Below are 16,973 nucleotides of genomic sequence, written 5' to 3' on the forward strand. Positions count from 1 at the left end.
TAAGGGTAAGCTTATTCCCCGGTGCCAGGGCCGGGCCGCAGTGCTGGGAACAGTGCCAGGCTACACCTACTGTCCATAGTGACCTGGGACCGGGGAGCAGGGTAGGGCCACCAGCAGTTGCTGACTGATGACACACGGACTCTGCCACGTCCAGTTTATTCCTGTAAGTGACCCAACCCCTCTGAACAGCGCAGCTCCTCGGTGATTCAAGAGCGAGCAAATGTGCACTTGCTGTTGGCATCTCTAAGGGTCCTCAGGGCCACCGTGACCATGGGAAGGGCTGTCTCTCAAGAGGAGTGAGAATAGGGTGGGAAGGAGGGACCAGAGGGGAAAAGAGAGAAAGAGGGGGGAGGAGGAGGGGAGGGAGAGGACGGGAGACAGAAGGGAGGAGTGTGGAGGGCAGCAGGGCAGGGGGGGGGGGGTGTGGGCACGGTGGAGCATCGCCCCACCCCCACCCCCCGAGGCCGCTGGGGCCCGTGTGTCTGAGCAGGGACCTGTTCCTGTTTCTCAAAAACTGAGCAAGGCTGAGTCTCGGCAACCACAGCACCAAAACCCAAGGGCCCTGCGCCTGGGGGAGCTGACCTCTGTGTGTAAGTACAAAATCAAGAAAAAAATCTACCCAACCTCGTTGCAAGGCGATTCTTCCGTGAAGATTAGTTATTCAACTTTCCCTGAGCTGAAGCCATACTAGGCAGACCCTCCAAGAAGTACGTATGCCATCGTCATATTTTCATATGCTAATGAATATCCCTTGCCCTTTCCCACAAAAGTAGATCCAAATAAGCATTAAACATTCTTGTACAATCTCTTCATAGATTCACCTTAACCTCCTCGAACTACCTGTCCCCCAAAACACACACCACTATACTTGGCCTTTGTTTGGTTTAAGTATCTCCTTTCACCCCTAAGCAACTGAGTGTAACTAAAAGATTCAAGCATAACTGATGTCAAAAGAGATAGCTATAAACAGGCAATAAGTACTAATATTTATTATGCACATTTTCCCCTGAAAACCAGGAGTTTAAATGATATTTTTCACTAGCGTTCCATTATGTGAATGGTGAGTATTTTTATGCCAGTGCCAACAATTAGACTACTCTGCTCAAAAAAAAAAAGGAACTACAGCTTGATATATTTCAGGATAAACGCAAAAATGCTTATTATTTTTTCTTAAATAAGTTTTTTCCTTGAAAAAAAAAAATAAGAAAGAAAAGCCACCGAAAAGAATACTCCTAAGCATCCCTAAAGAAATACGGGAGAGTCTCAAGCCCCTTTGGGCTGGTCCATCTCTGATCTTACTCAGGTCTCTGTCACCACCCAGTGGACACCACACGCAACTACAAGTCTCACAGACTGCCTCCGAAGACCTGAGCAGCTTTCTTCGCCCAAGGATACGTAATTACAGGAAAGTGCTCTCAATGCTCTTCCCTGTGAGCAACTTTCTACTTTTAAACTTCAGCAACAGAATACATGTACTCTGACTGTTCTAAAAGTTTTCAGTTATAAATGGTGGGGACCACTGTCAGGAAAATTTTTCTGGGACAGAATCATCTTATTCCTTTTTCCAGATTAATTAAGTCCATTTGAGGTTTCAAATATTGTCACAAAATTACTGATTTCAAATTTATATCTGAAAAACAGAGCAGTTTCATTTCTGTTTAATGTACTATAAGCCAGAAGAATATACAATTCAAACACTATTACAGCTTTCAACAAGGTGATCAAAAGAAATACAGTATGCTTTCAAAATTATAGCTATGATAGTTTCAAAAAATCAAAAAAACTTATTGTAGTTAGGCTCATAGGCTGGACTTCCTTTCTAACAGATTAAACTTGAAAGATAAGGGAAGCTGAAAGGACATAATTATTTAACACATTTATTTTTATAAACCTATTTTAATGCCACATAAATTAAATAGATCTCTGTGAAATAATTTTTAAAACCTGTGCTGTGTGTTTCCTAGGGTTTCAAGTCACAAACACAGTACAAACTGCTGTGCATGTGTAACATCAGTTTCCACTATACAAACAAATAGAAGTGAAAACGCACTCAAACCCTCAAAACTTGAGACAGAACACATAACTAAACTGACTTGTCTGCGTGTGCAATCGAGATACAGAAAGATTCCATCACCTCCAAAAACTGCCTCCCACTAACCTTTTGTAGACGATAGGTTTTTATATCCTAAAAAATACATTATAGCTTCATTTGTTCATTAAAAAATATCGATTGAATGCCTACTCTATGCCAGGCACTGCCCTAGGTGCTGGAGACACGAAGACACGGTCACGGTCCTCCAGGAACCTACTGTCTAGTGCAGACATCAAACTAACTGGCACGGGGGTGACGCCCAGTGAGTGTGGGGACAGATGCACACACGGGGCACGCACGTTTCCAGCACAAAATACCGGTGACCAAACTCTGTGGCTTTGGGGAGGTGGGGGACTGGCCGAGTCTTCAGGAAGGAGACAAGGCTTAAGCCAAGCCGTGTGCACTCAGCAGGGTGGACCGGGTCAGAGGCCCGGGTGGTGCGGAGCCCCCTCACCACGTTCCCCCTTAACCGCCAGCATGAGCAGAGCAACATCAACCAGTGTTCCTGTTGTTATTTATCCACCCCTCTCCTTTTATCCCCACACTACTCTCCATCCCCTTTCTACCACTTCCTAGTAAAAGATCTTACGAACGACTGCTACCAGGTTTCCTCATGTGTAAAATGAGGACGAGTACTTTTTCTTAGAGTTATTTTAAGGATTAAATGAGACAGTGCGTGTGGTATGTGGCAGACAGCAAGCATTCAATACATACTAGCTGCTAGTTAGATGCTAAATCATCCCATTCCATTATACAGGTTTTGAGATTTTATTCTCATGTTCAAATAGTTCTATTACATACATATATTTTTTTCTTTATGTGTCTTTTACTAAAACTTGTCTTAAACTCTTTTTAAAAGTAGGCAAGACATTTAAAAATAAATGTTGAAATAGCAAGAATATAGTTAATAACTGCTGTTCCAAATGCATTCCCTGCTACAGGAAAGGATTAGTAGAAAAGGGACATCATCACACTGCACCAGGGAGGGGTGACCTTCCAGAGCACAGGTGATGGTCTCACAGGGCCCAGCCCCACACTCCATTATTGCTGTGACGGCTTGTTTTCTAGTGAATCCTGAAGACCCAGAACAAACCTCAGAGAACACGGATTAGACCCCTTGCAATTAAATAACTAAAAGCAGAGCATCTCGGTTTTCAGCGAAGGTGTGCTCTTAAAACTTCTTTCTACTGTGCTCTCTCCACATTTTCTTTTTTTCTCTTCCACTCACCCGGTATCACCCTCCAACCATCTTCCCCCATTTATCCTGTTTCTAGCTCTATTATGACCCTATTCACACTCTATTATTGTGTAAATTCTGTCTCTCCTCCGTGCACCCTGAGAGCAAGAAGCACGTCATTCTTTTCAGTTAAATCCCCAACAGAGCACCTAGCAGAAAACCTAACAGGTGGTCCTGGAAGATGTTTTGAAATAAATGAATAAAATATATTATTTAGGGCTTCCCTGGTGGCACAGTGGTTGGGACTCCGCCTGCCAATGCAGGGGACACGGGCTCATGCCCCGGTCCGGGGGGATCCTGCGTGCCGCGGAGCAGCTGGGCCCGTGAGCCATGGCCGCTGGGCCTGCGCATCCGGAGCCTGTGCTCCGCGACGGGAGAGGCCACAGCAGTGAGAGGCCCGCGTACCGCAAAAAAAAAAAAAAAAAAAAAAAAAAAAAAAAAAATATATATATATATATATATATATACTGCAACATACTGCCAAGAGCCCTGGATCAGCAGTCAGGAAACTCTGACTCTAGTGGCAGCAGTAATGCTGTGTCTGCAGGTTCTGCAGCTTCAGAGTTAGCATTTTAGTATCAGTTTCCTCTTCTAGAAAATGGGACTTTTACTTGCTCTGTTACTGCGTATGGTTCCACAAAACGAGATGACGAAAGTAAAAAGCGCTTACTGTTATGGTAGCTTAAAGCACCATGGTCACTTCTGTTGAAATAACATTATTTGTATATCAAACTTCCTAAATTTAAGTAGGGACTCTATTAAGAGAGGCAGATTTAATTAATGTGTTTATTCAATTTTTCTTAAAATCGAAGATTTTAAGAAATCTGATTTACATGATGTCATCACAAGTATGCTGCTGTTTTCAAACAGAAATGGCCCATGTTAACTGCACCGTGTCTTCCAATCTTAATTGTAAGTTACACATAAAGAGTCTGGCTATTTCCTTACCAGGTTCTGGAAGGTCTAACTTTGCCCGCTTTAGTTCTACCATAGAAATCTGGAGCTGCTCTATTACAAAGTCGTCTTCGAAGAAAAAATCCTTTGCCAAGGTCTCCTGAAGAAATTCCACAAGTTCTTCCATAGACAATTTCATAAGATGTTCTGAGAAAGGAGGAAAAGGTAAACAACAGCTACTTTAGGTTGAGAATATAATGTATTCTATTGTGATGTATGTTTTTAAAAGGGCACAGCATACAATTTATACATGGCCTTGTGAATTTCACCGAAACTGAGTAAGACGAACATCTTTTCTGATATTAAAGCAGTCACAGAGAAAAGCAGGTACTCCTGGGGGCTTGGGGAGAGGCGAATGCTGCTAAATACGTTCTCGTTGGTGTAAGAATAACCGGACCTGGGTATTAATATTCCCCCAGAGCCACCCAGGATGACATGTGCGCTTTCTGTTTCACTGATACGGAGCTCCAACTGTTATAGGCACATCCACTTCTAGGCCTGTATTTTAACTGTCTCAGAATTTCTCAAAAATCTGGATTATTAATTTTATTTGTATTTCTACTTATGAAAAAATTCAAATTACAGATACAAAGCAGAAAGTAAAAATCAGCTAAGATCCACTAGCCAATGACCTACAAGCAGATGTATGTACATGTGTATCAATTTACAAAAATAAATGATACTCTCCATGTTATTCACCTCCTTGTTTTTCCCCCACTCGATGGCGTACATCACTGATACCTCTCACTTCAACAAACATTTTATACCACCATCATTAACTATATAAGAGTCCATTGTATTGTACGCTCTATACTTTACTTAATTGGTCTTCTAATATTGGGCATTTAGGTTGCTTCTAATTTTTTTTTACTGTTTAAAATCACTGTGTGATTTTTTTTTTTTTTTTAATTAGTAACAATGTCTCTAAATATTGGTAAGGCCATCAGGGAAAAAAACAAGAAAAAAATCTTACGAGCTTCAGCTAACTATTGGTCCAGATTTTGAAGGTTTATATGGTGAAGGAACTTCATGAAAGTCCTTGAGCTGTGTCTTCCTAACAAGAAAAAATACACAGCAGCAGACAAAGGTTTTCCACAGCTTATTTAATCTAATGACATGGTAGGATATAAACTAACTGTTATGCTTAAAGTTTATTTACAAAAGGTAGAGAAACTTTTTACTTGTCAAAGTTAAGTAAGAGTCTGAAGTAAAACATAATTTAAGAGGAGGAAGACAGCTACAGGGAAATATAACATCATGTTTTTACTTTCTCACTGCTTAGGGAACATTAAACTAATAATGTTTAAACTAACTAATGTAAACTAATGATGTTTAGTATACTAAGAGTATACTTTTGCTCTACATTTTTGTCAGTTCATAATCTAGAAAGAGAGAAAAGAAGTAAAGGGGGTGAGAGGAGAGACTGATTGATTGATTTCCTGTGGTTACGATAGACCCTGAGTCTTGGGAGATAATTCATTGCCAAATTGTTTCATCTTGGTGTTGTGGTTTGCGTGTTGGGGGAGGGAGGGAAATGGACCACAACACTTCTGAATCCTCTTCTTTCAGAGTAAAGTATACAGTCGTGATTTCAAAGTTTCATTCCAACATAGAATTTGGATAATCTGATGCTCCTGAAGGCCACGCTTTTCAAGTAAGCAATCTCATATCAAAGCACCTAACACATTCTTAGAACAAAGCCAAGCACAGCAGGGAGAAAAACTATAAAACATGACCCCAAGCACTCAATTAGCTTATAAGTTATGGGGGCAACTGAAGAGATGATCATTCAAGATAGGATGCAGAGTATACAGTGAACGTGAACCTAGGCTGTGCCCTAGGCTGGAAGTGTTGTGTGAGGTTCCAAAGCTTCCAGTGACTCTCTTCTCTGCATTGTTACAAGACGAGTCACCAAAGTTTTAAGGTTGGGTTGAGACTTTAAGACAAAAAACGTTCTTCATATTCATAAAGAGAAACTCTCATTCCTTGACTTAAGGAATTCCTTGACTTAAGGCACGGCATATCAAATATACAGAGCCCTTGAAATATTGCAATTGAAGGCTTTTAAAAGCCTTGCGTTACATTTGGGCAACTGTGGACATGGACTGTACTTGCTTCAGAGGCCGCAAAGCAGCCAAACAGGGAGATGAGCTGGAGGTTCCCCAACTCTGGTCTACGGCGTGGGGCTGGATGCTTTTTTCCTGGGTGAAGGACACAGTAAAGGAAAACGTCCTCACTAGCCCTTTTAGCTAAGGGGCCTGGCTTCTTTAGTCTCTCCCTTTTCCTACTACAAACCTGAGATTCCGACCAATGAAAAGAAATAAGGGATCCCCCCTGGAAACAAATAACTAACAAGAATATTATTATTAGTGAAACATATACACTGCATTCTACTGAAGTGTGAAGATGAAAATGACATAGAGAAAAAAATCAAAGACGTTTTCCAATGTAGTAAGCTTCTGGTCATGAGGAAGAACCAATGAAAGTAAAGTGCCAACTGAAGATAATTTCACTGATTCCCAAGAATTTTTTAAACTCATTACTGAAAGAAAATGAATTTGAATCTGGGTGGGTAATGAGAAATCAAAGTTAAAACAAGGCTAGGTTTTTGTGAAATCTTTATAATTAAAACATTTTCTTACTTCTGTGTAATTTTAAGATTGTGTAAGACATAGCAGTAAGAATTCGTTCTCCTTCAAAGATATAGATGTCCCATATTCTGAGGTTTAGTGTAAAGGGAGTCTACAATTAAAACAAAACAGAAATAAGATTAACAGTTTGCCCTTGGCTGGAATTTGTAATTTTATCATTGGGCTTTGTAAATAAATACTCACCCGATCAAGGAAACATTGAAAAAACCATTTCATTGTGTAAAAACTTGTGTAGATTTCTTGAGAATCCTGGAAAAAACAAAGACTTCACAACTTCTGGATTGCAGCACACAAAATATGACAATATAATACTAAAAGTTAGGCAGGTTTTTGGAGGTAGCTGTCACAGCTAAACAAAACCATTCATTACAAATCTCTTTCGTGCTGGAGTAGTTCCACTTCTTCTCTCCTGACTCCCTCTTCTCCCTCAATTTTACTTTTGAAAATCACCCTGAGAATAAACCCTTCATAAGATAGGACTGTAATACAACACTTTGCTTCTCTTTAATATATTCTAAAGGGATGTATCCTTGCTTTACTAAATTACTGTGTTTTACAGGACAGCATGTATATGGTTCACTGAGGATGAGTTTGTAGGACTCTTAAAATACTTCAGTGTGATTAAAAAACCTCCCAAATCACTGAGAAATCACACATCCTTAAAAACTATATTGTTCGTATATATCAGCTTCAAAGTTTGATCCTATGAGTTAGGGCTGTGATAGTTCATCCATACTAAATTTCACAAATCTAACGTCCTCTGAACAACTGGGAATTGCAACTGCTCAGTAGATGACATGGACAAGACTATAAATCAATAGGGTAATTGGGACCAATGGCTGCACTCAAGTCCTCTAGCTTTATTCTTGGTGTAGGTGGGTGTAAGTCAATGTCACATCTACCTACCAAGTGCTGCTTAAGCTTGGACAAAAATTTATTCAGTATTTTTTCATGATGTTCTTGAAACCTCAAGAGTTTGGGAAAACCATGGACAAAAAATCCTAGAATATAAACATAAAAACAATACTTCATAAACAATACCAACAGAAATCTCTATTTTAAAGTGCAACATACTTCTTTCATCTTTTAACTGTCAACAACAACAAGAACAACGAATCCAGTAATCACCCCAATATTTTTCCTCCCCTCCAAGGAAACAATTGTGTATAAGCATTGGTTAATGAAACTTACAGTCTAGTATGTGTTTGCTAAGGATCTCCTATATCCTTGTAAAAGTATAAAAGAGGACAGAATATTTCTGAATTAAAAGGGAAACTAAGAAAAAACGGAAACTGAGGCCATTTATCAAAATTATCTGTTCCCTTGAAGTACTGGGTCATGTCTTATATGTACACATTTTTATAAGTTATTCTAATCTTGATTATTTATTTTGTTTTACCATTAATACATTACATAACAAACATTTTATTACCCTTTTCAGGCTTACTCCAATACCATACCAAGGTTATTATCACTTTTTAATCCTTTCTATAAGTGATACTTAACATCATCTAAAACATACAGCCACTATATGATCGATGTTAATATATTCTATCCCAACTGATTATACAATATAATCTATAAGATTTCTAGGAAGTAACTGTAAATGGGAAGTTAGTATTCATTTTGTGTATTTAAGTCATGGAACTTTACATCTATTTTCATTCAAAAATTTCCTTTCAGATATTCTATATAATCTGTTAAAAAGGATGCACACACAATGAATTTATCATTTATCCACATTAGTGTTTTCCAACCTGGGTTCTACTTAACTTCAAAAGATGTTACTAAATGTTCTGTTTTTGAAAGAATCCAGGAGAAATACTGTGTGTTATATGTACCCTTCTTGCCTATGTTCACGAGGCATATGAACTTCTGAATGTTTCTAAGTTGCTTTATGGACTAAAGAAACCTGGTTTTCTTCGTTTAGCTCATCTCCCAGCCTTACTGGCTCTTGGAGTCCATTTTTCCGCACAGCACACCTGTTTCCAAAAAGTGAAACTACGTCCCTCCAAGAACCCAAAGAACACACTGCTGGGAAACACAGCTTTATAATCTTCAGGGAAGGGCTACTTCTTAGCTAATTCTCCGCTTTCTAAGGCGCGTGTAGAACTTCCCAGACAGCAACTTCCTCCCTTCGTAACACTGTCCAGTGAAGTGAGTCCATAAAAAATCCATGTCTCTCTTTCTGTGCCACTTTCATGGTCAATTTGATAGGAATGGGAGTTGGAAGAATTTCAATAAAAAGTCTGATTTTGAAAAAGGCAATCCCTTCAGTAATACACAAGTGCCCAAGGGTGCTAAGATACCCGACTCTGCTTCACTTTTCAGTGGCGTCCCAGACTTGATGTTTCAAATCTCACTTTCTTCAGCCCTCACTTTATTCTACACATTTGTAAGTGATACCACTGTCATACAGGAAATGCAAAGAACTGAGGCAACCTTCAGTTACATAATTTCACAGGCAGACCCTGAAACAAATACCTCTAAGTACAAACCTACCCATAATAATGACCTAAACTGCTTTGGTAATGTAAATGTTAGGATAGTAAAATTAATACTGCTTTATAGATTAGACTGGTGACAATAATTACTGAAAGCAAGCTATCAGGTTTGTTTAAAAGAATGAATTTTCTAAAATTGGGCGGTATTCCACATAATTACATACTACTTAAACCGTAACATTCCACTGTACTTCAAGATATATCAGCAACACCATCTCAGGGTAAAGCAAAATGAAGACTGATAAAGAAGAGTTATTCTTCTTCAAGATGTCTTTTGAAATGATACTGTCTATTGGATGGCAGCTCAATATAATGTGTCTTACTACTGGAGTCTCTTTATGGGATGCAAAGTGACCAGAAACAGTTATCATGCAGATAGTATTTATTTTTTAAAAGATTCACAGGGAACACTGAGGGAGAAACAGACAGACAGACAGACAGAGAGACAGACACACACACACACACACACACACACACACAATGCCCCCACAATAACCACATGGTAAGAATGTGAGATTTAATAAACTATAGTCTATGGAAGGTCATACTTTTGAAAATTTAAAATATTACTTTAAGATGTGGCAGGTTCCCTACCACGTAAAGCTTTAACATTCACAAACAGAACTAAGATGGTCCATTCTCAGAGTGATTAGTGTTAAAATTGTTTTTAATTTAGTATTATCACACGCAGTGGCACTGGGAAAATAATTTTGCATTATACGGACAAATGCCACTTTCATTTCCAAGAGAAGCTGCAATCCAAACTCTCGCAAGTAAAGTTTACTGCATATGCTTGGCAAATATAACGAGAACGTTATTAAAAACCTCCTTCTAACTTGAAAACCAAAAAATTATGCAAGTTTTGAAATATTAAATAATAAAGTGGCCAGAATATGTTATCAGCCTTTTTACTGTAAAATGGACTCAACTTTACGGCTGAAACAACTGAAACACACACATGAAATACAAAACTACTTAATTATGGTGTACCTTTCCTTTAAACACCTAAGTGTCATTTCTCAATTAATACTCTTTGACAAAGAAGCAGACATCACAACATCCAGTCAATAGGAGACATCTCACTGAATGCACGACTGTCCAAAAGTTCTGAACAAAAGCTCTCAATAATTCAGTTTTTCCTAAATTCTTCTAAACCTAAATTAGTTTCTCCTGACTGGGCCAAGTAAGGAAAGAGTTTTAAAATGTCAACAGTATACTTTGTAGTAAACACGAAGGAATATAAACGTGAACAGAAAAGTTTAGAAATAGAGAAGAATTAAATGAGAAACTAGTAACAAACACTAATGAATTAAAGAAGCCCCTAAACATTTTTTTGTACTTAACCCTACCGATCATCTTCCAAAGTCTGACTTTGTTTGAATTTGCCTTTTTCTCCCTCCCTTGTTTGTTGCTGATGATCAACTATGGGGTTTTCTTACCATGCATAGCATGTTTGGGGCCCGAGAACAGTTTGACCAGGGCCCAGAAGGCGTCTTCTTCATTCATATACATGAGGAGTAAGGCTGTGATCTGGCTCATCCCCTGACAGTATCCAACTTCCTAAAGAGAAAACGAGAACAGAGAAACTGGGGGTTTTCAGATCGAACTACATGTACATGCACATATAAAAAACTGATGTAGAAAATAATCAGAAAATGCCTAAACGCATTATTTAATGGCAATTCTATAGAGAAATGTTACAATCTCAACAGCACTGAGCCACAAACTATCAAAGAATGCACCTGGCATTGGAGAATAAACGAAGAAGTACAGGCAAGCCTAACCTACGTGGATTTTACTGAGCCCTGTTCAGTAAGTACCATTACACCTTCTGTAAAGGCTGTTTATTTTTCTGTTTTGTGTGTGATTCTCAGCTCAATAGTCCTCTTCTCTGCTCAGATGCTGGCAAATTTCTCTCCTCATATAGTTCCCAAATTTGCTGTCTTTTCTCCTCTACACTTCCGGACCCTTATACGGACACATTGCGGGGTACTATCCAGCCTATGCTCCTTCCCTGCGAACTGCCCACTCTCCCCATAATCCCTGCTTATAACATGGCCTTAGAGATTCATGTCTGTGCCACGTGAACCAAAGCTGCTGGAGCAGAGGACACCTGGCCCCAGGGAACCATTAACTGGCTGCAAGACTAATTTACTAATTTCTCTAAGAAAACTGAATAAAGCCACAGAGACTGCAATCCGATGGTGGTATGTGCTTGAACAGAATGGTCATGGTGAGTCCATGGGTGCAATACTAGCCTTGGAAAAACAGATAAGCAGATAAAGAAAGCAATCTGGAAAGAGAACCAGTGGAACGAACAGTTCCCAGAGACAATTAGAGTTACCACATGGCCACAGAGTGGAAGAGAGAGAAAGGGAAGCTCTACTCACTGGAGGCTTCTCACTCTCCAGCTCCAACCCCCCTGAGCTTCATTTCTGTGAGAAGTCCCTTTAATCAATCCCTTTTTAACTTGCCCTTGTTTGAGTGAATTTCTGTCCCTTGTAACTTAAAGGTTTTGACTATAACAGAAATGATATACCCCAAGGTTCAAGGTGTCCTTCCTGTAATCTAGTCGACAAGCATTTATTTGGCATCTACACTGGTTTCGACACTAGTTGATCTTTCCCCCCAAATCGTTCTCCCCCCAGAGTAATCAATGCCTTAAGAATAACATGTTCTAATACCTAAAAGCTTCGTTTTGGCCCACTCCAGGAGACAGCAAGTAGGTACATATGGTCTCCCACCTGGACCTCACTGAATAAACGAAAGGTGATCCTGAAAGGCAACCTCCCAGGGCAATGAGGAGTCACCAGGAGTCAGGCGGAAATTAACCTAGCTACCACTTCCTGTCCTCCTAGCCTGCTCATTCCAGTCCTATCTGCTTAAAATAAAAACAAGACAAACAACAACACAAAACGTAACAAAACAGTCTGGAGAAAGAGGGGGAAAGTGAGCTTCGCTGTCATACTGTGGTTTTTCCACTTCCCAACCAGCTCTGCTCTAAGATGCCAGGGGGGCCACGGGAGCCTCAGGAAGATCCAGAGAGACCTGGAGACCATCCAGTCCTGAGATGAAGCAATGCAGGCCAAAAGGGCCTTGTCAGGAGGGAGGCCCAAAGATCTCCTCCAGGTGCTCAGAGCACAACTCAAAAAGCTGTGGGCAGGTGTGCTCCAACTTACTGTATTGTAGATAGAATATGCAGCAAGAACGTGGAACAGGGATTGCTGCCTAGAAAAAGAAATTTACATTGAACACAATTTAGTTTTTTTCACATATTTTTAAAATTATAAACTTAAAAAAACAACAGTTTGAAGATAAACAGATAATGCAGATAAAACTACTACTATAAGGAAATGATCCCCGAGCTCAAATTTAAACAATACAGTCTAAACTTGAGGCTAAATTTGACAGAAAGGATTTATAGCAAAAACCACGAAGGGCTTCACAGTTTCTTCAATTTGTTCCCCTCTTTCACTGAACTACTCTCACTATAGAATCATCCCCATAGAAGGAGCCGGCTGGACGGAGCTGCAGACCGGCCTTCTGAAGACTCACTCACACTGCCAGCTCCAAAAAGTACCTTGCGGGGGGCGGGGGGCATGTCCCCCAGGAGGCGGTATATACACCCGAAATCAGCCTCCAGCACCAGTGCTGCCTCTCCCAGGATCCAGGGGTGGGAACGGGAGTGGCTCCACACACCGTTACCTCTTGGGTCCACTAACAACATGCTTGGCTCTGCTGCTCTAGAGGTCCTGGCTCCAAAGAGAGGAATGTCCCCACCAGGAGACACAATGATTCCACTGAACTGGAAGCCGAGACGGCCACCCGGCCACTCTGGGCTCCTCATGCCTCCAAATCAACAGGCAAAGAAGGAGGTGCCTGTACCGGCTGGAGGGACTGCTCCCGACCACTAGGGGAAGGGGGTGCTAGGACACAGTGGACGTAAGCAGGAGCACGTCTAGAACACAGGAGACACTTAAGGTGCCTCTGAGTATAACCAAACCCTGTGATTAAAGTCAACGGATAACCTCCACAAGCAAATTCAGGCAGGACTGCTAATGGTCCAGACTCTTCAGGAATAAAGGTTTAGGTCCCCCCACCAGGCAAAGAACCACAGCCAGCCGAGGCACTTGCTGAGGGCAAAGGGAATATGGGGTAGGCAGTGGGAAGGTAAGTAACCAACCAGCAGTGACCACATGCCCAGTCGCAGAACTGCTGACTATATCTGTTTTGAGCATTTCCTTATTTTGATATCAATATGTTTGTGTATATATTTTAATGTGTCTTCTTCCTTCTCTTTTCCTTATCATCTAACATAATGTTTAATAATAGCTGACTTTTTATCACAGAAGTTAGGTTACACATATCAACGCAAAAAGAGTAAACACTGCCCAAGGGCGCTGCATCTTTTCGTGCGGAGGGGGTTAGCATATTTTCAGTCGTAAGTAGAATAGCTGTACCATGTCAGGCAGAGCATGCCTTTATCGTCTTTATGCGGAAATTAAGTTGACGAGGGTGGACTGTGATGGTTAGCTTTACGTGTCCACTTGGCCGGGCTACAACCCCCAGTTATTCAAACCCTAATGTAGGTGCTTTGTAAATGTCATTAAAGTACACAGTCAATTGACTTGAAGTAGGGGAGAGTATCCTAGATGATCTGGGAAGCCCTGGGTCGAGCAGTCAAAAGGCTGGAAGAGCAGATCCGAGGGTTCCCTGAAGGAGGGACTCCTCCTGTGGACCGCGGTTTCACTCGCGCCCACCCGAGAGCTCCAGCTGCCCTTCCTGACGGCCCGCCCTACAGATCTTGAACTTGCCTAGTCAGTCCCTGCAACTGTGTAAGCCAATTCCCCACGATAAATCCCTTAGTTTACATCTCTTACTGGTTTCTTTTTCTCTGGTTGAACCTTAACTGATAGGAGGTCAGCAAAACTGTACCTTTCATTCCTAAACTGCCACAGTCATTTCATTTGCGTATTTTCCATTTTTTTAGTTTCACCTTTGCATGGAGTCAAGGGTCTAAGAATATATTTATTGCTGACATGGCTCTCAAAAAGTAACACAATCTCTCATTTCTTTGATAACACTTTTAATAAAAGTATCTACCATATATTTAAGAATTCCCAGATCATAAAATGATTTATAGCAATTTTATAGCACCTACTATGTCAAAGGTTAAAAATTTAAGTTAAATTAGCTCCTGAATTGTACACAATATGGAACAAATGATCCACCAAAACTTAAACCCTTAGAATTGGAATCAAAATTATCGTCTATACAAGACATTCCAAACATTGACATTTCAAATTGATAAAGACTATTTGTACATGCTATTCATAGTTCATAATACTAAACTTTACTTACTTCACACCATATCTGTCTCTAAACATGATATGGTCCCTAAAGGTGCGGTTGACATCAAGGTCTATTTGTCTGATATCAGGTGAACAACCCCGTGCTCTGTGTTTTAATTTCTGAAGAGGAAAAAGAGGGGAAGAAAGCACATTTTTATGGAAATCGGTTGTCAAAAAGCCTATGACAAATGGTAAAATAATTCTCTTTAAAAAACTTTTGACTTAGGAAAGCCATTTCCATGGTTCAAAAATGAAAACAATATGAAAAGGTGTGCAATGAAAGGTTTCTCTCCATCCACAACCCCTCCTCTCCCTCCTCCCACCCCCTCCTCTCCTTCCCATCCTGCCAGTACAGTTAGACTTTCATTTTGGATGGAGAGCGTTTTGGAGTTTGTGTTCCTAAGACTCTTCACAGCTGAGCCATGTAGTTCACTATGCTCCCTTTCTTCTTTCTAGCACAATGTTCTTGTTTTCCTTGGGGCTTATCATTGCCTTGTTTCTTGATTTGCTTCATTTTCTACATATGTGTCACTAATTCAATCCAAACTCACTTTAAGTTGCATCAACCTCTCCTGGTGCTATTCTAACAGAACCGGCACCCTCCCTGCAGACCTGGCTTCCAGAGCTTTTGGACCCGCTACTCAGCGGGGGTCTCGGGGGTCTCCCTTCACCATCGGCTAGGCCTTCCTTTGCTTGGGTCCCCTCTCTCCTGCATCTCACATCTTTCTTGGCTTATTCCCTTGTTCTGGAGGAGCTTGTCCTCCAGTAGCTCCTGTGAAAGGGCGTGTGGGAGATAAATTTTGTGACACTTTGAATGTCTGATAAATCTGTCTTCTTTCTTAGCTATTTGGCTATTTTAGAATTCTAAGTCAGAAAATATTTTTGCTCAAAAGGCACCGCCTTCACTGTCTTCTAGCTTCCAGTGTTGCCATTCTAATTCTTTCTTCTTTATATGAAATCTATTTTTTCCTCTCTAGAAGCTTATAGGAGCTTCTATCTTCAAGTTTTGAAACTTGCAATTTCTGTGCTTGGCTTGGATCTATTTTTAGCCACAGGTTTGGGCACTTGATGGATATTTTCAATCGTAAAAACTCATTGATTTGAGTTTTGACTTCACAATCTATTTTCTGGGAAATTCCTTCACTTGTTATTTTCAAACCCTCCTCTAGTACTTTTCATTTCTATTATCATTTTTTATATTCATAAGCTCTATTGTTCTCTAATGTTCCTTTTATAGCATCCTATACTTGTTTTATGGACACAATCTCTCTTTTTATCCCTCTGAAGACCCCAGCAATAGCTCTTCCGTTTTCTTCTTGCTGTATAGTCTTGTTTCTCACAAATTGCTTTCTCTACTTGTTCTTATTTTCCATGTTATCTCCTAGCTCTTCTCCTCACTCATATTTGAAAGAAGACATGAGAAAGCTGATGGAAAGCGCTATGTGCAGACGTGGGGCTTCAAGCTCTGTCTTCACTGTAGAGTGATCTGGCTGGTTTCACTGGGCTTCCCTTGAAGTCAGGAGTTTGGGGGTATTTTCTTGGGCTGGTCAGATTCCTAGAGAAGACTCTTCTGAGCTCCTGTCAGGAGGACAAGCTTCCGGATGCCGGTGTTTTTGAGCGGAGGGAAAGGCGGGGCTGCCCCAAATTCAGGACATTCACTCCCTCGGTGCTTTCCTCCGCAGGTCTGTGTCCACTCCAGCCCACCGGCCTTCTGTTTCATCCTCTCCAAACAGTAACCCACACCCTGCCCCCGTCTCGTGCAGGGGTGGGGAGCAGGTGGGGGAACTCAGGGACTCTAACTACTTCTGCAACAGACTTTCAAGCACTTCTACTGTTTTTAGTTTCACTTCCACTTCCAGAGGTACCTGGAGCTGGCAATTATGAAGCCTGCTGGGGATTCTGAGACATAAATCAGGTCCTCCTCCAGTTTTCTCAGGGTTGCTAAAATTACTAAATGTTTGTCTGAATTCTGGTCTCCAAACATTGGCAGGGGTTACCTCTTCTCCCATTTTCTTATTCCTTGCAGTTTTTGTCTGTTTAAAAAACCCTCTCTGCTGTCAATTAAGCAGCATTTCAGGGGGAAAAGAACAAAATGAGTATGTTTAACCAGGTGGGAGATTAAAATTTATATTAATTTATACTTAACCAGATTTAATTGTAATTAAACATCTATATACATGTGTT

The 16,973-nt window shown here is 40.6% G+C and overlaps 1 protein-coding gene across 3 annotated transcripts in view; it reads right to left on the reverse strand.

The window, feature by feature from the left end:
• Window positions 1–16,973, reverse strand: part of USP6NL (USP6 N-terminal like) — a 143,795-nt gene that overhangs the window by 9,172 nt on the left and 117,650 nt on the right. For all 3 annotated transcript variants that reach the window (XM_060006035.1, XM_060006036.1, XM_060006034.1), the window contains 7 exons: window positions 14,800–14,909; window positions 12,618–12,666; window positions 10,878–10,998; window positions 7,841–7,935; window positions 7,118–7,183; window positions 6,926–7,025; window positions 4,278–4,430 (listed from right to left, as the gene is read on the reverse strand). In XM_060006035.1, coding sequence (XP_059862018.1) covers window positions 4,278–4,430; window positions 6,926–7,025; window positions 7,118–7,183; window positions 7,841–7,935; window positions 10,878–10,998; window positions 12,618–12,666; window positions 14,800–14,909 — 694 coding nt within the window. The remainder of the gene's footprint in view (window positions 1–4,277; window positions 4,431–6,925; window positions 7,026–7,117; window positions 7,184–7,840; window positions 7,936–10,877; window positions 10,999–12,617; window positions 12,667–14,799; window positions 14,910–16,973) is intronic.

This window comes from Delphinus delphis, chromosome 2 (genome assembly GCF_949987515.2).
Source record: "Delphinus delphis chromosome 2, mDelDel1.2, whole genome shotgun sequence".
Classification (NCBI taxonomy): Eukaryota; Metazoa; Chordata; class Mammalia; order Artiodactyla; family Delphinidae; genus Delphinus; species Delphinus delphis.